This window comes from Thunnus maccoyii, chromosome 14, assembly GCF_910596095.1.
Source record: "Thunnus maccoyii chromosome 14, fThuMac1.1, whole genome shotgun sequence".
In the NCBI taxonomy this organism is placed as follows: Eukaryota; Metazoa; Chordata; class Actinopteri; order Scombriformes; family Scombridae; genus Thunnus; species Thunnus maccoyii.
Window position 1 is genome coordinate 15,342,394 of NC_056546.1, and position 25,669 is coordinate 15,368,062.

Consider the following 25,669-nt stretch of genomic DNA (forward strand, 5'->3'; position numbering starts at 1 on the left):
TTAAGTGTGACCCCCCCCATCTATTTCATACCAGTGTATCAGCAGAATCAGGGTGCATTAGCCCTTAAGATACTTTCTGACACAAAGAACAAGGAGATTAAAGTAGTAATGGGGATACAGCGCAGTAGTCAGGGGGGCAAGTATTCAAAACTATGTCTTTTGCAATCCATCCGATGCCTATTTAACCAGACTTAAGCCAAAGAAATGAAAGAAGCAGCATACAAATAGAGAGCAGATAATCCTGCTTTCTAATAGCAAAATATTTGTAAATAAATCTTGTCAGTGGTGAGCGGCTACAATGCTGGCACAGCGTTGTGTTGTGAGTACAGAAGCATAAGGTGGCTGCCTGAGCCTCATGTTAACTTAACAGGCTTCCACGGATTAAAGCAGTGCCTGTGATGATGATGTTCCCATAGCAACAGGCTCCCAGTGGTCCAGGAACCATTTCTGGGTTGACTGTGATTTGCAGCTCAATCTGGTGTTTCTGAGAACTCTCTCCCTCTCTGTTTCTGAAACCCCCGTTGCGCAATCATGTCTATCAATCTACCTTTCCTCCATTTTTTCACATTCCTTTGTCTTCTTTTCATATCAGATATCTCCGCTGCAGTGTGTATTCGCATTCTTGCTCTTCTTCTTTGTGTTTTTTCTCTATTCAACCCTCTATGCACCCACTGACTTCCATTTTTACTTTTCGAAAGTCTCTCCTTCGGTATTAGACTAATGCCTGCAGAAATAAACCTCTCCTAATTAGGCTCACGGTGCTTCAGTCTAATCCAATCCAGATTGAGGTTTATCCCTGTAGATTGAGGATAACGGAAGCAGAGCTCAGGCAACATCCTCATCATCAACCCTCTTATCTACTACTTACGCACTCAGTCTCTAATATCATCAGTGCGATCTTGTCTTCTAATGGTGAACCCAAACATGTGTCTGCTGTCTACAATTGTTAGTCCAGTAAATGAAAAATAGTAAATGAAAAAATAGGCTTCATTTCCCACAGTGACACACACACACACACACACACACACACACACACACACACACACACACACACGACACAGAACGGAGAAAAGAAAGTCTAAAATTAAAATTGCATTAATAAATGTGCCACTAAATGGGCCACTTTGGGGCAACAAACTTACCTTGAGAAGCAGCTGGATTCGCAAGATCACAACATCACATGATCATGTGAGACTCCATCTTGTCAGGCTTCAAGTTATGCACTTGTGTCTAAACCAATCAGCGTCCTTTGAGGATTCTCGTGTAATCTCATGAATCCAGCTGCCTAGCAAGGTAAGACGGTGATAGACAGATGGTTCATCCAATCACCTGCCAAGTATTTTTTTGAAAGCGCCTACCCTTTTCTAAACAGTTTCCAAGGACGACTACTCAGATGGTTCTATGTAACAAACCATCTGGTGTGTCAGGTTAGCAACAAGCTGAAACACAACACTGACATATTACCACCTTGTAAAGTTGTTGAGGTGAATGTATTGGCAAACAGTTGCTTATTTACACATCTAGCAAACAAGCAACATTTTGGAGTTGTGTTTCTGGCAATATTGTAAATGTAAGTCCAGTATTCACTCTCTTTTAAGCTCTGTTTTCTCCACCAACGCCTGAGGGAAATATCTTGCTCATTAGCTGCTAAATGCTCCGCTATATGTTCACCAGCTAGATGCTAACTTTGTCTGGTTGCTGTTTGGTGCTGGGCAGGCAGCATCCAGTGAGTTTATCAGAGCTTTTTTTATTTTTACGGAATATGGTATTTCTTATACACTTGTGTACTTCCAGTTTTTTCTTATTATTACTTTATTACTTATCTTATTATTTTAAAAAAACAGAACAAAAACTTGGTCAGTTTGAGAATTTATACTATGTCTGCCAAATGACAAAATGTAAATGTAAATTAATACAGCGATCTGTTGCTGCTGAGTGTGAACCAAAACAATAAGGTTGCAGGCCGTAACACCTAAACAATCATCTATAAGATGCTAAAAACCTCTGTAGAGCTGAGGGGAACTGCAGAATCTGTAGGATCCCCTTTTGCATTAATAGCCATTTGATCCATTGTTAAAGGAATAGTTTGAAATTATGAGAATTTACTTTCTTGCTGAGAGTTAAAGATTGTTGCCATGCTTTTGTCTTTATGCTAAATATGAAGCTACAACCAGCAGACAACTTGGCAACTCTCTATATTTCTGTTTGTGTACAGATGAAACAAAAATGATAACATGTTAACTAGTACAATTAAGACATGCTGGTAGGTGGATTTTTTTCAAAGCTATTGACAAAACCAGCCTAGTTGTTTCTCCCTGCCTCTAGTCTAAATGCTAAGTTAAGCTAATCGCCTGTTAGCTCTACAGTAGCTTCATATTTAGCATACAGACATGAGAGTGGTATCGATCTTCTCATCTTCCTCTCTGCAAGAGAGTGAATAAGCATATTTACCAAAGTCTCAAACCATCCCTCTCACATTATTATTTTTGTCAGTGCAGCTTTAAGTCTCCTGAATATAATAACATCTAAAACCCAAGCCACAGAGAGATAAAATGTGAGGGATTTATTTTGATGACTAATTAGAGAATGATGAATAGAGGAGATTCAGTAACAAGAAGATGATGTGAGGCATGTCTTGAAAAGATTAGTTCAAAATAGATGGGGGTGGGGGGTTGCCTCCCTGCTGGAGTCAGAATAACATGCTGATCCTTTCACAGCCTTGTATGTGGGATTTTGAATTTGATAGAAGCAGCCCCAGGTGGCCTGTAGAGGGGGAGCGGTACAGGGTGACACTGGGCAAATTTACAGAGTGTGAAGGTGAGAAGGGCAGTGGCAGTCTGGAGGATTGTAGCGGCTGTTTATGGAGGTTGAGAGTTGTAGTAGTCCAGACAGAAGATGTAGATGTGTAAAAAGAGCAGGCACACTCACTGTAGGGGGAAGGATCTGATTTAGTGATACTGAAGAGTACAAATATGTTAATAGCGACAGAGAGGTCTTGCAGAGGGCAGGATTTTCCAAGAAAGAGCAGCTTGATTGTCTTGAGTTTTGACAACCATTTGTAGACTTCAGCAAGGCATTTTATAGCAATCTATCATTTGTGTGTGTGCACTACTCAAACACCAATATCTATCAGTAGCTTCAAGAAGTGTTAAACTCTAGACCTTGTAGAGTGAGGACTCAGCGAGTTTTCCTATCTCTCTAGTGTCTGCCATTGATCTGAAGCTATTGATTTGCCAGAAAGTTCACCATTCACATTTACCTTGCCTCTCTGGCTGAGATAAGCTTCTGGAAAACCAAGGTAGGCTTAACTGTGTACGTATAAAAAGATCAGGTCTTTTGTGAGTGCTCTACACAAACACTTGAGTATTTGTGTGTGTGTGTGTACATGTACACTTATTTGTCCTTACAAGTCTAAATTACAGCCGTTCTCCTGCGGTGTTTACTGTCTCAAGAGTGAGGTGATTCAATCACAGAGCAGAGCCAGTTGCTTGATTGATGAATTGACTGTAGAAATCGACTGCAAATTACTACCTCATTCAGCCCGGCGCTGGCTGAAGTGGAGTCAGTCAATGCGGTGCCTGAATGCAAATTTCCATCTTGTTGGCGTTGACTGTCTATGGCCCTGTTCACACCTGGCATTAACAAGCATCTCCGGTGATCCGATCACAAGTGGACAGCTCTAAATATGTCAGTTCACACCCGGCATTAGAATAGGTCTCCATATGCATCTCGATTGACCACCTGTGATCATATCGCACTTTCCCAGTCTATATGCAATTAAACAGGTACATCATTTCTGTTTGCAAAGACCAAATGCGGTGCAGAGGAGAGTAAAACTTGGGAGAGACTCAGCAGCCAGACATTTCTCTGTTAGGAGTGGCTGAGATTGCCACTAAAATGCGTATAACTGGTCAACCTTAAAGGTCAGTCCACCTTAAGTGAGCCTGGTCAGGTTGCTAACTTCAGGGCTATGCCCCTTCACTTTAATCAGCAGGTGTTCAAGCAAAACACAGGATCTTGGCTTGGGTCTTGAGGAGTTGTGGCATTTATTCACCGACAAATAGCCTAAACTGTACACACATTGCACCACTATGTTCACAGCTATACTGCTAACTTCATACTCTCTGCTCTGGTCACCAGCCCCCCTGTTGTTTTGGACTTTAATATGGTCCTTCAATGTAGCCCAAGACACATTCAGTACACACTGCTAAAAGAATGTGGCCATATGTGGCCCAGACCACCTCTGAATATGGTCTGAGCGATCAGATCTCAATGCTTCCTCAATGTGTCTTGGGTGCATTCGAACCTATATTTAGAACTGTCCACTTGTGATTGGATCACCCAAGACGCATTTTACTGCCAGGTGTGAACAGAGCCTGTGTGTTAAGAGTGTTGACAGTTCAAAAGCTCTGTCTTCCTCTGTGCAGCGGTACTACGGTCTGGCCTGCTTCTGAGAAATGAGGTCTGCAGGCTCGTCTGAGATTGGGAGTAAAGACATCACACTGATTTAGAGATGTCTCAGAGGGACAAATCTCCTCTTTTCAGTCCTTTGCTTCATTAGGCCACTCACAAAGGAGGGCAGATCAATGGAGGGAGATAGCGCACTCATGTCAAAACGAGAGAAAGGGAAATAGATAGATGAAGCTTTATGCTGTGTGAAATGAATGTACTATTCATCTGACAACCTGAGGCAAGCATATGAAATTTAACTAAAGTTTCATAAAAGCTGAACACACAGTTGAACATTATGTGACTGCCACTTGTGAAGTTGATCTATGTCTGTAGGGTTAATAAAAGTCGGTGTCTTATTTAAACCCTATTGGCAGACAAGAAAGCCAATATTGGACAATTCGGCAAAAACCTGGAGTTCAATGTCAATGTTTTTTTTTCATAAAATGCCAACATTTTTTAAATTCTCTGACTCACTACACACTCATTAATCACCCCAACATGCATACTCTTCTTACTTTTTTATACCTCACTACATGTAGGGTACACTATTTTCTGCACTGAAACTTACTTACTTGTAACAATAGTAATGGACATAAATCATAAGGTGCAGAATCACAATCCTTAGATACTGGGCTCAAAACTTGCAATTTCAAAGTTGGTGATTTTTGATGTTTTCAAATACAGATGGATGACCAATTAAAAGAAAAAACATAGCCTAATATTAAAATGGAGACACAAAACAAATGCAGTTGCCACTATACAGGGTGCAAGGGGTCACAGAAAGGTTTGATGAGTATGAAAAAATAGGTCATATGCTATGGCTTTTACAGTCAACAGCTCTCAAGCCATTTGAAGCCTATGGAAGGTTTTGGCAGTGCTCTTCACCACCATCATCAAAACACCAAATGAGAGACTATCTTTGGCAAGAATGGTGTTTCATTCTTCCACAGTTCCAGACATTGTAGCAACTATGTCAAGGAGCACTGAAGCTGTTCTGGTGACTCATGGAGCCCCATGGTTTTTTCTTTAATTTGTCACCCATCTGTATCTTCTTATGCTGGAAAACACCCTTTGAAAACCTACAGAGCAAAATCAATGCATGAAATTTCTTAGGTTGTCTGAACTGACATATTGGGTTTTCACATTACTTAACTACAAAATTACTTCCTAGGATGTGAACTTTCAGCACTGGTTTAAATGCAGTTTCTCTATTATGCCCTTACTAGGAAATGGCAGTGAAATTACACTAAGTAATTTTTTCTGTTGTATTTTCAGGCTTTATTTGTTCTTGAAAGACTGGTTCATTTTAAATTTAAAAACATAAATGCAGCTTTTCAGATGAAGATCAACTTGTGACACATTAAAGCATTACACAGCTAGTGAACTGTATGTGCAGTGGCCTTATTTCTGAGTGCACACTCTTCATATCTTACAGCTTCAGTGTATCACATTTTTTTTGCAAGCTAATGCTTCTCTGTATTCTTCCTAGTGAACAAACAGCTTCCTCTTTAGAAATTGACCAGAGCACAAAGACATCCTTTCAGTTTTCCTCTTTTCATTTTCATCCTATCATCCTCTCCTAGTCAACTTGCTTTCTCTCCCCTAGTCCACAATTTCCTCATGACCAAACCACCTTAGAGTTGGCAGGAATAATGTTGATGTCAGTCGCTCTACACTAAATCAAGCTATATTAGCCCCCACCCCACTCCACCCCCTTCTCACTCTTTTCTCATGCTTTTACTTCTCTCGGGCCTTTCATTGGAAACCATAATTAGTCCTTCATTAAGCTCTTGGAAATTGCGCTAATGGACTCTGCCATTCAGCCGACATCATTTAAGCTGCAAATCAAGCGACAATGGTTGAGGACACGACTCTGTGTCATGACTTCATCGGGCAGAGGCTCAATTAAGTCTGGAGTCTCAGCAGGAGTTAGGAGGACATCTCAGACAGTCGGTCTATATGCACAGCTCTTGCTCGAGTGCAGCAGAGGAAGAAAAAGGAGGAAGCAGAGGGAAGTGGTGATCGGTTGAAGTCGAGCCAATGTTTAGCATCTCCTGGGGGAGGCACATCAGATCCACTCGAGCAGATAAAACAGAGCGCTAACATCTTTCAACCTTTTCGCTGAGGAACCCCTACAAGTGTGGACAGCGGGAGACCACACAAAAAAACAAATACGACACTGTCTAATACAATGAACCACTGACAGTCTGGGAAGCATCACAGTTCAACTGCAGGCCATGGATTCTGTCTCCATGCTACAGTGCAGGCTGATGACATTCAGTTTCAATAAATCATGTGGCTTTGCTTTCTCTGCATCAGTGTACAGCCCAAGTTATATCCCCCATCCCCCAAAAAAGATTCTTATTTGGCCTATATGTATGACTCCATACATATAGGCCACATATTTGGGCCACAATTTGGAATACATGATGGGACATTTTGAGCATGGACAAAGAATATGTAATATTAGCAAGCAAAACCTATTTTGTGCTCAATGAATGTATTGTATGTTTAAGTTCATAAAGGTTCATAAAACTAGATTACACAAGATTAACTACTTTGAGCTAAATGCCAATGTCAGTATGCTAAAATACAATAACAATACTAACATGATGATGTTTAGTAGGTTTAATGTTTACAACATTCACCATCTTAGTTAAATGTGTTAACATGCTAACACCTGCTAATTAGCACTAAATACAAAGTACAGCTGGGGCTGAGTATATATCCTTCGTGCTGCAGGTTATTTATTTAATCCTTTATTTAAACAAGCAGTCTCATTTAGATCTCTTTTTCAAGAAAGATCAGTGCACAAGAGAACATAAACAGTATGGACACACACTGCAACACAGACATTTTTAAACCAGAGTAATGGGAGAATTTCAATTTTGACCTCACTAGCGCTAGAGGAAAAGTTAAAGGATCACCAGAGTCAGTAGACTTCAACCTCTGGACGCCGTGGATATGTGTAGAAAATGTCACTGCAATCCATGCAATAGTTCGATCTACAATTCTCGAGCCACACGGATAGAGTGGCTAAAAACTAAAACTACATTTTCTTGAGCCCAGAATAAATTTTTTTGTTTGCTACAATGAAATTATTATTTGTGTTATATTTATTTCTCTTAAAAATCTAACTTATCTGTTGAAAAAAATCTTTCTTTCTGTTCAAAATATACCATTGTGCACTGAGGGATATAATGTCACATATTGAACTAGCAAAAAGAGATGAGATGGTGTAAGACTTACTGTCATTAGAACCTTGATTTTCATCCCAGGTACGCACATAATCATCCTGCAGAAATACGAAGAAAACAATAATTTGTTAGCAACTGCAGAGAATGAGAAACCATGTAATTTACACTGCAGGCTTGAGCACATAACATATTAACACTCTGTCATCTTCATAGAGGAGAAGAGAAGTAGTTTACATTATCGTTGCACACTGATTTTAATGTGAACATTAGTCTTACAGCATGATGATAATTAGCCAAGTGAGTCACACTGGAGACAGACAGGTATGTACTGTGGCTGTAGATCTGCATGGAAATGAGCCCAACAAATCTGCACCCGATGCCTATATGTGAGACATATGGCGTTGGGGGGGTGAGCAGCATTTTAAGTGCTCTGACATTTTTTCCCCCAACTTAATCAGAACATTAATTGTTCTAATTAAAATGGGCAAGTTGAAGGAGAGTGACGGAGAAGCAGAGATAAAGACACACAAAAAGACGAGGAAATGAGTCATGAATGACAAAGATGTCATACAAAGGCAGCTAGAGGAACAAAAACGGGAGAGAACTGACCTCTACCTCCTGGTGAAATGACAGCAAACGGAGAGAAAAGAGCCAATATTAGTGAAGAAGAAGAAGAAAGTGTAATTTTAGATACAGGGTATTATACATTCACTGACATTGTAAAGCCACAAAGAGACTTTTATGTTCACTTTAAAGCCCCTGAAAAATCTTAAATACTTCTTTATAACACTAAATACTCATGACTACATAAGCAACAAAAGTTAAAGTTCAGGAAAAACACATCATGGATCTTGTAGGACCCCATCACTCTTAATTGAACCATAATAATCCTTTATAATAAAAAAAATGATTAAGAACATTTGTTTTAAGGGCTTTTAATATTAAATAAAGGTAGAAGTGAAGATTAAATTCATACACTGACTGAATCAAGACCTTTCTCACTAATTTTCTAGTGCTGAAACTGAAAACATGTCTCGATAAACCCCAAAATTCATAACAGTGTATGAACATTAAATTAGACACATTTTTGATCGGAGTTCAGCAGTTAGAAGGGGATCCCAGGGGAGACAGTACAGATGTAAAGCTTTTTCAGCATATTGCTGTGTCTGAAATAATAAACATGAGTCATTTCAAGATATTTACAACCCCCCACCCCACTCCCACCCCCCCTCCTTAGTGATGACTTACTCATCACCGTAAACATTTACTGTACTGGAAAGCGTGCGCCAAACAGCTCCCCAGGAGGCGATAAATCCCGACACAACACATGAAATAAGCAGCTCTTGTGAAAGCTGGGACCTTCTTCTTTGACTCTCACAGTTTTATCTCACAGAGGTAAATATTTTCATCACTGGCAAGGACTCCGCTCGAGCATTGAAATCTACCAAACTGCACTAATGTGGCTCTGCTCATCCTCTACTCACTGCTGCGCCAAGCTCATTTCCCTCTCCTCAGTGACAGCAAAATCACTTCCAGTAAACTGGTTTGTGTCTGTGAGAGCGAGAGTCTGGATTTTAAGTCAACACTCACAGCTGAGCTATATGAATGATTGTTGGTTGTGTAGTTTAACCTTGTTGGGCCTGATGGAGTCAAACATCGGCAGGGTAAGACCTCAAAGAGTTTACGACTTGACCATTAATCCGACGCCTCCCATGCCTCCTTTATTGATGCTTCAGCTCCTGCATTATTTAGCAGCCTTTCTCTATTTGTGTTTCTGCCAGGACCGATGAGGAAAGTGTCCTGCTGCGCTGACGGCACTGGAAATCAATGATTTCATAAAAAAGAAAGAGGCTGCAGAAAATGTATTCAGGGGTAAAATAAATTCTCCTGAGTGTAAATGTAAGTGAGCATGAAGCGCAGAGCGCAGTGACAAGTTTGGCACACAGCAGAGAGGTTACATCACCCGAAAAATATGACTCATAAACCCAAATTCCGATGAGAAGACTGCCTCTCTTTACACCAAAGTGATTAGAGGAAGCAGGCTGAGAGTTGAAAATGTTCAGCTGTATCCAGAAACTCTGTGATCTACCTGATAACATCAGAAAGATCTCCTCTTGTTAAACAGAGCGGGGAAGCTTTCCCATCGCATCGAACATGGCAGACTGTTCACCCTGCTGCCGAGCTCCACAATACTGATTGACAGATCGCAATCCCTCATATCTGTGGGATGAGGATCACGACCCGTTGAGCCTGTCCCCTGTTAAATTGGGCTCAACTCAGGAGGAACGGCGCTGTGTCGCACTGATCTCTGAGAAAGTGTATGTTTTTGTACAGGTGTGAAAGACAGAGATTGTACTTATTGAGTGGGTTGAAAAAAGAAGAACAAACAGGAAATTGGTTTAAATGAACCTTTGAGTGTGTGTGTGTGTGTGTGTGTATCCATCTGACAGGATGTGCTTGTGAGTGACAGGTGTTTCTGGGTAAATGTCAGCTGTCAGATGCACTCTGAGTTCACTGCGGTAATCCTGAGGGGGTTGCTCATCATGACAGCGGAGCGCATCACCACCTCATCACCGAAAAAGGACACTGTGATAACACTCTCATGTGGAGTGGCGCGCAGGCTCGTGTGGCGGATAGAGGTTTATACTTGACCTTTTCTCGCAATCACTGTTAATATATGCGTTCAGTGGATTCATAGAACCCATGCAGAACAGCATAGAGCGCCGTACTCTATATATCAAAAAACGGCAGGAGTCACAACATTCAAAAAATAATCAATTTCAGCCCCAAATCTCCGACTTTGATTTATGCCTGTGTAACTTTTTTATCAGTGAGGTGAAAAAGCCTCAAAGTAAATACAAAAGGAGCCAGTTTCAACCTCTTATGTTAAACTGATCAAGAAATGTAATTTCTGTGTCTGTCCTTGATTAAAAAAAAAACAACCTAATAGTTCATTGGCACAGGTTTGATCTAAGAAAGGCAGTTGATTGTGTAGTTCCCTTGAATTTTCCCACAAGGGTTCAGCATGCTAGGCACCTGCACTGCAGACTAAGTGCCACTCTACACTCAAGGTCCTGCTTACTGTAATCTCCCTCCAGACCTTGTTGAGGACTGGGCTACATGCCCACCTCTTGTGCTGCTGAAGTCCCTTTCTCATCCTCTTCCCAGTCGACTCTGTCAACAGCGAAAGGTCCTTAAGCAAACGCAAGAACGCCCCTCAAAGACAAGAGTCACTAAGACATGAGGATTCAAAGAGGCTGACCGTGAACAATGGAGAGCAAAAATCAGCGGATCAGCAAGCAGCAAAACATCCTAATTTTAGCTTAAAATTGTAAAAAAAATAGACTTAGAGTGATTTCAGTATTCAAAAAGTGCAATAAATATCTCTTTTTTGAAATAATGCCTCTTATTTTACATCAGTGATAATCTTGAGGAAGCACAGTACTGAAATTAACTCTGCTGGATAATGTTGTAGCACAAAATAAAACCCCAAATATGATGAAATAAAACTGAAAAATGAAAAATGAACTTGCCCCAAGGTTGTCTTCAGCAGCAATGCTACATAAAGCATCGCATCACTTCCTCCCACCTCAAGATCCACATAAAGACTTGCTGTTCACAGCCTCTGAGCTTTGGTTTACAGATCACATGAGACGCGCCTGAAATGAAACAAAACCCCTCAACAATATTCTCATCCTATATGTCCTCTTATCTCTGCGCACACTGGGCTGCAGGGCACGAGAAGCAAGCCCGCTGATGCCTGTTTTTCTGCATGCGCACGGAGCTCTGAGCTCTTGCAGAGCGGAGGCAGAGCATGAAACGCTGAAGGGGTCTGGTTTGCTTCTCTTACAGGACCGAGTCAAGAGCGAGGCTTATGTAAGAGAGAGCTGAGAGGACTGGATGAACAGAAGGTAACGTGGGGGTTAGCGGGAAACATAAGAAGCAGATTGAATGGATCCGAATTTGGGGTTTGTGACCCCATATGGCTCACAAGGTGACTCAGAGGTGATGTACAGGATAATATTATCTATCCAGGCCTCTAATTTTAACTTTTGATAAATTGTATTAATCTTTTAGTGTTTTCTCTCCATTTTCAGCATATTGAACAGTTCCCTTTACATCCTGTGGGTTTAAATGTGGAATTTTTAATATGATATATATATATATATATATATATATATATATATATATGTATATATATATTATATTTCCATTAATTTAATTTCTTTCTGATTGTTCTGTATTGATTTCTCTTTTTTGTGATTATGTTTTATCTGCAGAGACTCTGATATATTTCAACAATTGCAAACTCCATTTCTCATTTGTACTTGAATGTAAAAGCACAGGTGCGCTCTTTTTGATGTTATTGTAACTTTGGGGTTTGTTGAACATTTGCCCTGATGAGAGCCTTGTTGGTGTCATTGTTACAGAGCGTTCAATTCGTTAATAATACTTAAGTTCAAATGGAGATGGGAAAAACAGGTTTAATGTACTATGCTCCCAACAAATGGACTGAGTTACAAAAAGTTTTGAAATTAAAATTGGTTTTGAACATTTTTTAAACATTATACTCAAGAATTTTGAAAGCTTTATTAATCCTGTGCATGCATCTCTCTTGAAAAAGAATCTTTGATCTCAATAAGAAGACGTGTTTAGCTTTAAATAGATAAAAGTTAGAATGGCAGAAAATCCCTTATTTGCATTTGAAAAGCATATATTAGTTGAAAGATAAATTATAACTTTACATTACTTTTGTTTTTTAGAAGAATTATTAACTGTGCTTGTTTCCCCCATAGTCTTGATTACATTAATAAAAACACATTTTGGACCTTACAGTGGGAAAGTTCAGCCACAGTGACTGGTTTTTCTGAAAGTCTGATTTAGGATTAATAATGTGCATTTTTCTAATGCTTTAGTTTGCAGATAGATTTCAATATTAATCTGAAAACATACTTTGAGAGATTAATAGACAAATAGTCGGTATTACAGGTTCAAACGAGCAACCTCTCTCATACTCAAGGGACAAAAATAATAATGTACTGCGCTGTCTGCATTGAATTGTGTGACACTGCTGGAGATATTGTTCATTATAATAATAAATCCCCTTTTTCATTTGAAGCAATGATTGTAGTCAGAAATACTGTGACAGCAAAGGGTGGATAAAAGGTCAAATACAAAGCCTGGCTGAAAATTGCACTCAATTATGTAACCGCAGAATTGCTTTTTCCATTTAATTGAATACAAAGTCAAAGGTAAAGGACAAAAGAATTGACTGGTTTCACTGAATTTGACAGAAAATTTGATACGGTTGAATTTGTTTTGCCCTCGTAGTTTTGCAATATGCACAGCACATACACACACACACACACACACACACACACATACTCACACACACACACACTAGCACAGATACAGCTATAAAAATCACACTTAGTCCACAAAGTCTCTATGCACTCATGCCAGCCCTGTACTCACTGTCTATAAATAAAATCCACCCTTGTACCTTTCAGGGCCCTGCAGGGAATAAGGAAACAGTCTGCAACTCACAGGAGAAACTGGTACAAAACAGCGAGAACCTTCACACTTCACTGAAAACACGGAGCCCGAGTGAAAAAAAGACTTGTAGAACAATGGAAAATCAATGAAGCTGCCTTGGTAGGGACTACAAGAAGGCTAAGAATAAGCCAATAATTTGAGACAGGGGAGCCTAAAACAATGTAATTGAATAAGAGAGTCACAATCAGATCTGCAGCAAAAGTGGACTGAAATCTGGACAGACTGGCTGCCATTTCTAGTGCCTAACGTCATCAGGCTTACTCATATCTAAAGCTGCAAAAAAAATCCTTAAAAATAGATTCACATGTTTGTTTTTGTATCTTGCTTCAAATAACTGCAGTTTCAAATGAGCTACGAAGGCCTTTAAATATTCTATATTGCAGACAAAAGTCTAATTTGGTCAAAATCACACACTTTTACTTAGATTTTCTAAATTTAAGGTATGTTCAGTGAAGTTTTGTTTGCATTTCTTGGCATTTAATATATGAAATTCTTCAACAGTAGTCATGTCATGTCTTGACTTCATGCTGATCAACTTCTCAGCGACCAGCTCCTCTCTATAAAAGCATCTTAGCTCCAGAGAGTATGAGTTTCTGTATGTGTGCGTGTATCTGCCTATATTTTTCCGATTTTGATTACTGCGAACACTTTCTCAACAAGCCTACTCTCAGGTGCGAAAACATCCAGATTGGGGCTGTTATTTCCAACCACTTCAAAGCCCGCGTCGCCGACCTCACACTGTCTGTGACTCAGTCTGGCTCGAGCCTAAAGGTACTAACACTTATGTGGCATTTAGGGACAGCTGCTGACACTTGGAGTTATTGTTAGTTTTAACAGTAAAAAAGGTGTTATTTATTAAACCAAACTGACAGAATCTCAAAAGCCACGTACAATCTTTATTACTGTTGATAAGTTGACTATTTAAGTTTTGTGACTACAGGAGGACACTGGAAGTATCCCAAAAAGAGCTCATTACAGGCAGACTCCTGGATGTCAGTTCTCTGCAGCACATGACCTATTTGGCATACCGACTCCCAGGTGCAGCCAAAACAGAAGCAGGTCACGCCGAGAAGTCATGCATGTGAGATGCTGAGATGCAACTACTGGCAGGGGGATTTCTGGCATCTGTGAGGAAGAATGTTGTACAAAAGGATGCTTTCAAATATCTTTTGCAGCTGTTAGTCACACCTGTACGGACAGCGCCGGATGATGATGCATCAATTCAATTTAGTGTGCGACTGTATTGGGTGTAGAAATTTGATATTTATCATCCTCCTTCACTTCTGGAAAATCCTCTCCCTGTCTCTCTGCGGCACCTGTGCCCTTCAGCTGTGGCTATTGTACTGCAGTGGGAAGCAGCTGTAGCCGTGCAAGCGGAGCATGATGAAAGGCTGTTTCCTTTTTTTTTTTTTTCTTCTTCTACTCAATTACAGCCCACCTAGGCCTCTGGTAGCCAGCCAAGACACCCCACAGCGCACCAGTAGGCCATCCAAACCCTGAATAACCGAGCCATTTCTCCCAAAAACTGTCGGAGCTGATCGAGACGCGCTCCATCTGCATCGCCAACAGAGCTGTGGACTTTTGCAGCCTCTCAGAGAATCTGGATAAGGAACGCTTGCCAGAACAAAGCATGACTAGATAGAATAATGGATTTCTGATAAGCTGTTATCATCACTCATAACATTAATGCATCAGTAGCAGCCTATTCTAACATCAGAGGGCTGTGGCTTTATGCACAGACTGTCTGCACGATAAGAAAGCCAGACTGAGCATAGGGCCAGTGATAATAATTTACCGTTCGTCTGGAGAGTCTTTAATGGAGTATTTGGCTCCAGTGTTACAGATGCCATTATCCACAATTATGTTTCATATGCTTTGGTGAAATAATAAAAAGAAGCACTGAGGGGTGTAACCGCAATCACGAAACATTAAAATTCTGTTGGACTGAAGCCAGTTTAAGAGCAAGAGAGGTCAAAATCATAGAGGAGAATATGAGTAGCAAAAGTAAACCTGCTGTCAAAATGGTGCAAAAGAACATAACATCACCTCGTAAGGAGGATTGCCAGGAACTGCCCCAAGTGTTCCCATCACTCTGCATATTTAATCTGGTGTTGATGAGGGATCTGATGTTTTTGTGTTGGCACAGAGTGTTTTCTGTTCATTAAAAATGAAGTGAATGAATAACAGGTGCGGGCACAATTGGTACTGGGTGGTCCAGAGTTGCGTGACTGTACAGGCGTGTGGTTTGTACCAGGCACAGACAGTGCAGCATGGGATGGGAGAAAGTAGATAAAATGAGAAAATTAAATTTAAAAAGAAAAAAAATCATAGACACAGTGCCTTTCATGTCATGTTCATACTGGCATGCATAATGGATGCCAGCAATAAACATCCTCATGCTGGCTAAACTTGCATTACATGTCCCAATCATCATCCATTTTTAGGCACATATCCGAGTTCATCTTAAATCAACAGGAACAAAACATCAGACCAATTTCATGGCTCGGTGAATTCATGGACAGTATCATTTTAACAAGGTAAGTTGAGCAAAAAAATGGACTTTACTGTTGATTTGGCTTTAGTAGACACATCAAATTGGATCTGCTGTGCATAGAATGCAGTAGTCTGCAGTCATTTAATTTCATACTGAAATCAAGACAGACAAAGCCTAAATTGGTGAGATGATCCCAGTTGATGTCTAATTGTCCCTGAAATTGAGTCTCTGAATTTCTGTCATATTTGGGATCTGGAAGAATAATACATAACACAGACCATCACATGTCCATATGTGCTTAATATTGTAAAGATGTACTTTAATATCATATCTGCAATGTCTTTCTAGTTACTGTATTTCTCCATCTTTTAACCATTCATTAGAGCTATCTGATTCTATTTTGAACTCCATATTTAAAGTTCATTATTAATAAGATGTCCCAGTTGTGATGATTAATTAACACTTATGTCCAAAATGTTCTAAATCAGAGCAAAATATATGAATGAATAAATCCATATTGTGTCAATTTTAACTAAAAGTGACTAATTTATTAGAATATATCATAACTATGGAGCAGAACTCTCAAAGCCTTTGGGTTATAATAACAACTCTGCCTTCAGTTACCATTGCTGCCTTCCCTGTTTTCTTTTTTTTTTTTTCCTACCCTGGATTTGGTGCATTAGTGGAATGAAATGTTGAGTGCACCTGTCAGATTAAAGGATTGAAGGTATCCCATTCTATTATTTGTTGACTGTAACTGTTAAATCTAATCTCCTTGTCTTCCTGTGAAATAGATTGAATTGAAGTGGTGGAAGCTATTTTTATTAGAAGTGAAAGAGCCTCTTATCCCAATTCTGCTTTTACATTTTGCAAGAGAATAAATATAAAATATTTACAGTATCATTCTGCAGCCTATGTATTGTGTGCGTGTGTTTATGTGTTTGTGTGTGTGTGTGTGTGTGTGTGTGTGTGTGTGTGTTTGTGTACATGCAAAAGGGAGAATGAAAGAGCTCCTCTTTCATGTTGTGCAGCTTTGATTATTGCTTTCCAGTGTTGGATTAATATTCAACATTCTGCTCTCGGAGGACTGTGTGAGTCAACATCAATTTGTGTAATCTGAGTACCTATAACTGTGTCGTTGGCAGTGCTTTACACATCAACCAAATAATTCCCAGAGACTCAACCATTGTGCTCATTTTCCAGTTCGGATTGTTTTCCTAGCTCAAAGGCCAACATGATGTAACATTAATTAAAGGTTGATTATAAAGAATATTATAGAATATTCAGCAGCTCTCATTAAGAATCATCAAAAAAATAATTGTTGGTTGCAAAAAGGGTGTTGAGTTTGAATGATAGGGGGAAAAAATGCTAATATAGGATGTTTCCACTTATTCTTGCAGCCTGAAGCAGGACTGGTGAGAGGATAGAGTCATCAAACTCCCTGAGAAACATGCTCCATTTCAACACCATAACACAGAGACTGCTGTTGCTACGGCAGCAAGCTGAAATCAAAGTGGTTTCTATTGGCGATTCCCTCAGGAGGTTCAGTGGTTCGCTTCTCTGATGTTTCTCCTGTCATCATCATCATCACCAGAGACACCACCATTGATGCCCTTTAACACGCTTGCAAATACATGCTCGTGTGAAGCTTACACACACACACAAACACACACACACACACACACACACACGCACGTGCACGCACACAGCCCTGCAGTCACACTTGCACAAGTATAGACACGATCTTGCATGCATATGCGCACCCACACACACACACACACACACACACACACACACACACACACAAAGACAATCACCTCTGGGAATAATGATCATGAAAGAGATACAGAGTGGAACTGTAGGGGGTTGTATGCGTTTCGCAGCAGCTTTGATGTTAAATCGAGTGAAAAAGGGAAAGCAGAGCAAGTGACATCTTTATACTTGATGGCAAACCCTTAAGCAATGTTGAGAAGATGATCCCACTCTACCTCAGCTGTTTATATCTCAGGATGCTCCACATACTCCAGGTGTGGGAAGCAGGGGTATTGCACAACCAATTGTCATGTGCTGATTTCAAAGTGAAGTTTCTGCTCTAATGAACATTTTGGACCAAAAGCTTAAATATAGAGCAGCATCCAGTGAGTTATAATCCTGCAATAATTCTGACTTAATCTTTCCATGCCCACAATTTCATTACTTCCCTAAGTACAGCTCCAGAGGACATACTCTTTAAGTAATCACAGTCAAACTAATCCCCCCCAACCCCACACCCCACGGCCTGGAGGGTGGCTGCCAATTTTCACACGCATTCACCTTTCCCTCGGGGACATCCATGACCCTCGATCTAAGGAGGCGTGTGAATGCTGATCAACAATGACACCACAGCTTCTCTGGGGAGGTTATTATTTAGAGAGGATCACCATCTCCTGTTGAGAAGGTCTGGAATTTCTTCTTCTCATATGGATGAAGCTGAAGCCAACGCTCACATTTCAAATCCAATAACGATATCTATCACATGCAGCGGTAACCACCCCGGATCAATTAAAACCCAATTAACAGGATTCATATGGAACCTAATCTTGCTGCACTATTGTCCAAATCCTATTGGGATCATTAGTAATCATTTCACAGCGCTGAAAGCAAAACTACATCCATACATTCGCAGACACAGCAATACATCACCACGCATACCCTGCAGGCTTTAATCAATCCCTGCAACCCAGTTCAGTCTGTTCAGTAGGTGAATATGCACATCAATCAATCTCCGCCCCTCTGCTCTAATTGCTTAATTCTCTTGTTTGTGAGATCTCCCGGGACACAATCCTGAGGTAACCCATATTAGAGGCAGGGTGATGGAATAGGTCTATACTGCTCCTGCTGTGCAAAGGAGACTAAAACATTAATTGCTTAATTAACAAAGGGCCTAGACACTAAAAATAGGGAGAGTATAGTAGCCTTTACGCAGCTTGTATTTGCAACCGTGGCTTTAATGTGACCTGACATGGGAAAGCTTGTCCCCTCTCATTTGACCTCTCCGATTAAATATCACCGTGGACACCCTGAATTTTGAGGAAGAAGTTAGAAAAGTAAAATGTCCAGTTGGTGTTTAACATTTGCCATTCTCCCAAACTATACATCTCACATAATATACCATATACCTTGAGTAATTCTTCAAAAACAAAATCAGGCTAAAAATGTAGGGTACATGCAGATGGCATTCATGATAAATAAGGCATGTTGTGAACACTGTAAACACAATCCTTCCTTATTATATCTTCTTATGACATTATGCCTCATGTAAATCATGAATATATGTTTTGACCACACAAAAACAGACCCGCACAGTGATTATGTTCGGATATCTTCTCATTTTGAAACATACAATCTAAAGTGTGTGCGGTTTTTTTTCCCCCGTGTGAGTTGTGTATCAACAACAGCGCCAACTTTGTGTGTATCCTAAGGCTAAGAAAGTGTGTGCTAACTATTATTATTACTGTTTCTAAATGGCAGTGAGTGTTTCCCCAATCAGCGCATCTTCTACCGCATTACCGCGCATCTCTCAGTCAACGCCGCGGACTTACGTCTCTGAAGCGATTCCAGTGCTTGATCTTGCGGCTGTACTGTGAAATGGTGGACAGCCACTGTTCGTCTTCCATGAAATTCCCCCTGTTTTCCGCCTCTTTGACGCTCTTCACGTCGGTCTGGAAGGTAGAGCCCACGAGCATCGCCAGCGGGACGAGAAGGCACACAATATCCGTAATTTCCACCATGGTAGCGGACAAAAACACCTGACGCGCACCGGCTGTCCTCTTCTGGAGAGAAGGAGGAGGAGGAGGAGGATGCTGAGACTGGAATGAAAACTATCAACTGATTAGCCTATAGGATGCTCCTTCTGCTGCTGGCAGAAAGAGAGAGAGAGAGCGAGCGAGCGAGAGAGAGAGAGAGAGAGAGAGAGAGAGAGCCTGAGCCTATTAGAGGATGTGGTCAATCCTGGTGCACACTACTGTATGTTCCTATAAATACTTGACAGACTTATTTACATTTTTATGTTGAAATCGATGTTTACAAGCTGCACTTTCCTATGTCACGTGACTCCCTGCATTCCCTGATTCCAGCTTCTCAAATATGAATACTTTCTGGTTGATTTAGTCTTCTAGTAAACTGAATATCTTTGGGTTTGGACTGTGTGGACAAAAGAAGACATTTGGGGCCATCCTTGGGCTTTGGGAAACAGTGATTGACATTTCTCACAATTTTTTTTGACATTTTATGGACCAAACGACTGAACGAATGATTGAGTCGACAGATGAATCGATGATGCGCTACTTGCATGTGCACACAAGATGTAACTGTATGCAAAATGTATAAATATATCTATAAATGTTCCATTTCACTGTGTGGATTAGAATAATTTCATATTAACCAGAGTGCAAAAAAAATCTGAAAAACTGCTTTCAAGATGCATTGTGAAGTTAAATGTGAATATAATATTTGTTCATTTATCAACCCTCAATCCATTTATCATTAGTCTGGTGACAAGTTACTAATTTTAGGGTTTGTAATAATATTTACAGCATAAATAAAGCAGCAGAATATCTTGCCTTTTTACTTGAAAAAAGCTCCTGCACTGAGTCTGGACATCATAAATTTGTCCACCATAGATATTTTTTGTACCAAACACAAAACAATATTTTGGGTTTACGTTTTTATCATAATGTAACAAACTTACATCAGCATTACTTTGGCATTCCTGACATATAGATGCATTCCCTCACAATGTACATTTTATGTATTGCTTCATTGTTCATCACATACATTTATTCATCTTTATGCACTTTTGCTTCTGTTTGCATTCTGTGGTTAGATGGTAAACTGCATTTTGTCGTACAATGACAATAAAGTCTTTTTTCATTTCACATTAACGGTGGCTCCCTTTTGTCCCATTTTAATATCCCAGCAAACCAGCACGCAAAACACCAGGAACGTGGAACTGGAACACCGACATGCAATGCTGCCATAATTAATGTCATTAATTATATCCAGATATCGCACGTGCCTGCTGTGTAAAAAGTCCTACCACTGAGTTAAATCAACACCTCTCTGACACAGTCTGAACATTTAATGACACACAAATTATTTAGTATTAGCTGCAGGGTTATTATATGGAATTATGATGAGCTTGTGGTCTGGAATTAAGTAAATTGATCATTGATTAGACTACACAGGTGTTTCAACAATGAAACATACCTGGAAAAAAAATGGATAGTAATATTTCGTAAAGCTGGAAAAGCGTAAAAGTGAAGTCTGTGCTGCAGCTCTGAAACCTGGATTGATTAATAGACAACACAACAAGGAGGTTTGTGTCGATTAGTACACTGTTGCTCTCTGCTCCTCTGTGTTCTGATGTCCTACAGATAATGTCCATGTTTTCTGATGTATTACTGGGAAGCAGAGCATTTACATTGTGCCATCCTATCTGACTGTATCTTTCTCCTGCTGCGGCCTCAGCCAGTCCCCAGAGACACACGCTGAATGACAGCTTGTAATTGAAATGCTGGATTAACTGATGCCTTCTTTATTTCATCCTGAAAAGAGTGTTTTTGAGGCCCTTTTAATAAAGGCAGGCACGAGACACAGCGTCGTCTAATCTCTCGGCTGAATGCAATCAAGTTCATGAGGAAAGACAAAGAGGGGGGAAGTTGTTTAAATTGAACACACACACACACACACAAGCAGCATCATGCAGATATTGGGATGTGATAAAATGAGCGTCTGAAAGCAACACAGCATATCTTTATCCAGACACAATGCATGTATGCTCATTTTCTACAACACAAAACTAGTCTCAGATGAGTAAAAGCAGCAAATTTACATAAGCAACTGGTTTGGACTGGACTGTCCTGCACGTCCTCACTGTGTATTCATGGCTAGAAACTAATGCTCTGTGTAGTCATACTGAGGCCTTATTCTCACTGATAGTAATCAAACTAATAGCAATGAGTTAACTGAAGTAAAATAGCTGTGTGATTAACATTATTCATTATTAAGGCATATATTAGTTGAAAACCCTGAAGCTGCTGCACTGGGAGTCAGCCACATGCCTGGTCATGAACCCACAGACAGATGTGATGTGACAGTCAAGAGAGCGCAGATCCAGAGGGAGAGGAGGGCAAAAAAAAAGGGAGGCCAACAATGTTCATCTCATTTATGGCAGCCAGTTGAAGAAAAAAAAAGGTAATCCTATAGAGTCACAGAGCCATAGGGAGTTTCAGGTAATCTCCTTATAAAAGCTGGGGAAAGAATACTCTGTCAGTCATGTGAACGTGGTTTCTCCAGGTCTTTGTGAAGCAAAGGGAGGGGATCTAATAGTGATGGCTGGATGATGGCTGCAGGGGGGAGACATGTAAAGATCAGATGATGCTTATTAACAAAACTTGTAATCAAGAACAGGCGCCTGACATGGCTAGATACAAGATAATGCTTGGTAGCCACGGGCCACTCAAAAATGTGTTTTTCTTCTTGTTCCTTCAGTTGGATGTTTGAGCTTCACTGTGCAGAATGATGTTTGTGCAGAGTTTAACACCAGAAGGCTGTTGTCACATTCATCTGCTGAAAGTAGAAAGTTTCTCCATGCCCACCGAAAAGCTGAGTTTAGGGTGTGAGTCCAGTGAGCAGGATTTGTGACATCACAACTAGTTTGGAGCCAGTCATGGTCCACTGTTCAACTTACACAAAAACTTAAGTCTCCAGCGCACATACACTCAGAATGGACTTTTTACTGAAGTAGGAGGCATCTTGTGTCAAGTGGTTAAACTTGTGAGGTTAACAATATTTATACATATTAATAGATTCTTCAATATTAAATGAGAGAAGGAGTAGATATGATTTTAATGATTTTAACGAAATAATGTAATTCTTTGTGGAAAAACCATATTGGACACAAATTATTATTCAAAGCAGAGTACATTGTTATATATCTCGAAACATGTCTGGATGAAATCCTTTAAGTTTTTGCAAACCTCAAGAATGTTACCATAAAAATAAATTACTTCGTAAGAAATGAGAAATAGCTATAATTTACAGTATAGTATAGGACGTCATACCCATTCAACTTAAAGGTGCAGTGTGTAGGATTTAGTGGCATCTAGTGGAACAGACTTGGCAGAAATAGAATATAATATTCAGAAGTATGTTTTAATTAGTGTGTAATCACCTGAAAATAAGAATTGTTGTGTTTTTGTTACTGTAGAATGAGCCCTTTATATCTACATAGTGGGTCCTCTTCCACAGAGCCCGCCATGTTGTACCGCCATGTTTCTACAGTAGCCCAGAACAGACAAACCAAACACTGGCTCCAGAGAGGACCTTTCACTTTTTTCATGAGTTTTGCAGCCACTGTTGGGGTATTCAGTTGGTTGCAATCTGCAACCTCACCGCTAGATGCTGCTATATCCTACATGCTGGTTCTTTAAGGGGGCATGTTTCATTTAGAAATTCGCTTTTCTGTATTTGTTTTTCTTAGTATGTGTCTGTAACTGTCTATTAGGCACAAACCCTCAGGTGAAATCTTACAGTAGATAATTGACTTCTAAAAACACTTTCAGTCTAGTGTCTACCATCATCATTTAAAGTCTTTATCACAAAACTCAAAATTCAAAATCCGCCACTGTATCTTTACATTTTATGATCAAAATTTCACAGTTGACAACAAAACTTGTTTTATATAACAATAATTTACTGACTTCATAAGGAGATAAAACTGTTCATGTAAAGTTATGAAACTATGTCCCCTTAAAACATTTGAATGCATTACCCCCCTAATATTTGTATATTAACAAATATATATAATTGAAGTTTAAATTGACAGTGTTAATCAAGCTTAAAGGACACAATCTATAACTTGCATCTGATACCTGTCCTGTAAAATATGGTCAACATGGCTGATATACAGACTGATTTAAGATTCAGAGAGCAGTCACAACAGCCCACCAAGTCTTGTTTAATTCAAAACCAAACACAAAAAGCATAACATTGGCTGCACTGATAAATAATGCATATAGTTCTAAAATGAGAGATAGCTTCACTCAAGTCCAAGTCACGGTAAGAGTACTTATAAATAATGATCGGGATCTTTTTCTCTGTCTGATGTCATGTGGTTACAGTTCATCATGTATGCATTGACTTTCTTACTCCGGCACCTATCACTTAGCAATGCAGCCTCTCAGTCTAATGACATTCAATCAATATCAATAATAAGGCTCATTCTCAGGCACAGCAAAACAAAATGGAAACTACAAATAATCCTGTTCCTTTGGGTATTTTATGTCAAGTTGGTAGTCAGAGGGGGAGAAATGGTAATACCTTGTTCTAGGGGGAATACATTTGCATTCAGTATGTACAGTACATATGTGAATCTCCTGATATGTGTATAAAAGAAGCAGAAACAGTATATAAATGCATCAAAACACTTTGTAGAAAGTCGACTATACGGATGTGAGTCTCTTAAATTGTAGCCACGCACTTCACTCTCTAAGGCTATTTAATACTGTGTGAAATTGGTATTAATTAGGTTGGTTTTCTTAATGATATCGTAGCTGAGTTTGGAGAACATTGTTTTAAAATATGACTGCGTGTCAAAAGGCTGCTTCAGTTTGTTAAAGGACCAGTGTGTAGGATTTAGTGGCATCAAGCAGTGAGGTTGCACATTGCAACCATCTTAATAGCCTTCTCCTCCCCCTCCTCCCCCTCCTCCCCTTTCAAGTGTGTAGGAGAACCTATGGTGGCCACGAAACTAAAAAAAAAAAAGTGAGAGGCTCTCTCTAGAGCCAGTGTTTGTCTGTTCTGGGCTACCATAGAAACATGGCGGGATCCATGGAAGAGGACCCGCTCCTAATTTAGATATAAAGGGTTCATTCTAAGGTAATGAAAACACAACAATTCTTATTTTCAGGATTATATAATTATTATACACTAATTATATATTATACACTAATGAAAACATACTTATGAATATTATATCCCATTCCTGCCAATAGATCCCCCTAAATTTTACATACTGGTCCTTTAAACCTTAGCTCATAAATAATGTTTCACTAAAAGACATAGAAGTCCACTTTCCCTAATTTGCCAAAAACTGGCATTAAAAAAAATCGAAACGGCTTTATTTCTAACACAAGGTCAGCCAAAAATGAAAAGCCCAACTTTGCATTAAGCTAATATTCCATGTAAATTTGAAAGTGGTGTGTTAAGAGTTAATGCTTTGATAACGAAGATTGCGTCTCAGCAAAACATGCCAAACATCACAGTTTCTCGTGCTCCCCCTGAGATTGCAGGTCTGTTTCTGCTTCCTCCTGCAATAAATCAAAACCTAAATGGAACGTTGTCCCAGCTCCAACTCCAGGTGACGCAGGCACACAAATCCAAAATGGGTAAAAATGTTTTTTTTAGATACACACAGGGCTCAGATGACAGAGTAATAAGAGATTGTGTGATATTTACCACTGAGGTGGTTTGATACTGTTATTCCTCTCTTACTGGAATCACTGCTGCTGACACCGGCCCACTTTTAACAAGGCATCCAAGTTTGTTCCACTGTAGCTTCTTCAACAAAACATCTCAGTCGTCTCAGCGAGATGAACCCTGCTCACAACAGCATGTTGTTGCTATAGCTACTGCCTGGCAAACACAACCCTGGGACCCTTTTACCCCTGGCTGAATTAATTAACAACATGAGCATATTCAAAAGGAGTCTGGAGAAGAAGGTTGCATCTGAACTAATTTAGGTGTAAATTCTCCACTTTCGTGTCTCATAATTGCTCTGGTTATTTCACCCCAATTACTGAGACAAATAGTTCTTCGGAATGAAAAATAAAGGTGCCAAAGGTTCACTCCGCTGCACCTCAGATTAAAGCAAATTGCTCCAGAAAAAAAAAATCCATTCTTAACAATCCATTTGGTAGTAGATTTATTA

The 25,669-nt window shown here is 39.8% G+C and overlaps 1 protein-coding gene across 1 annotated transcript in view; it reads right to left on the reverse strand.

Moving 5' to 3' along the window:
* spock2 (SPARC (osteonectin), cwcv and kazal like domains proteoglycan 2) overlaps window positions 1-19,590 on the reverse strand; it is a 31,546-nt gene extending 11,956 nt beyond the window's left edge. The window contains exons 1-2 of the mRNA XM_042433798.1: window positions 19,281-19,590; window positions 7,702-7,747 (exon numbers count right to left, since the gene is read on the reverse strand). Coding sequence (XP_042289732.1) covers window positions 7,702-7,747; window positions 19,281-19,469 — 235 coding nt within the window. The 5' untranslated portion in view covers window positions 19,470-19,590. The remainder of the gene's footprint in view (window positions 1-7,701; window positions 7,748-19,280) is intronic.
* Window positions 19,591-25,669: the final 6,079 nt, after the last annotated feature.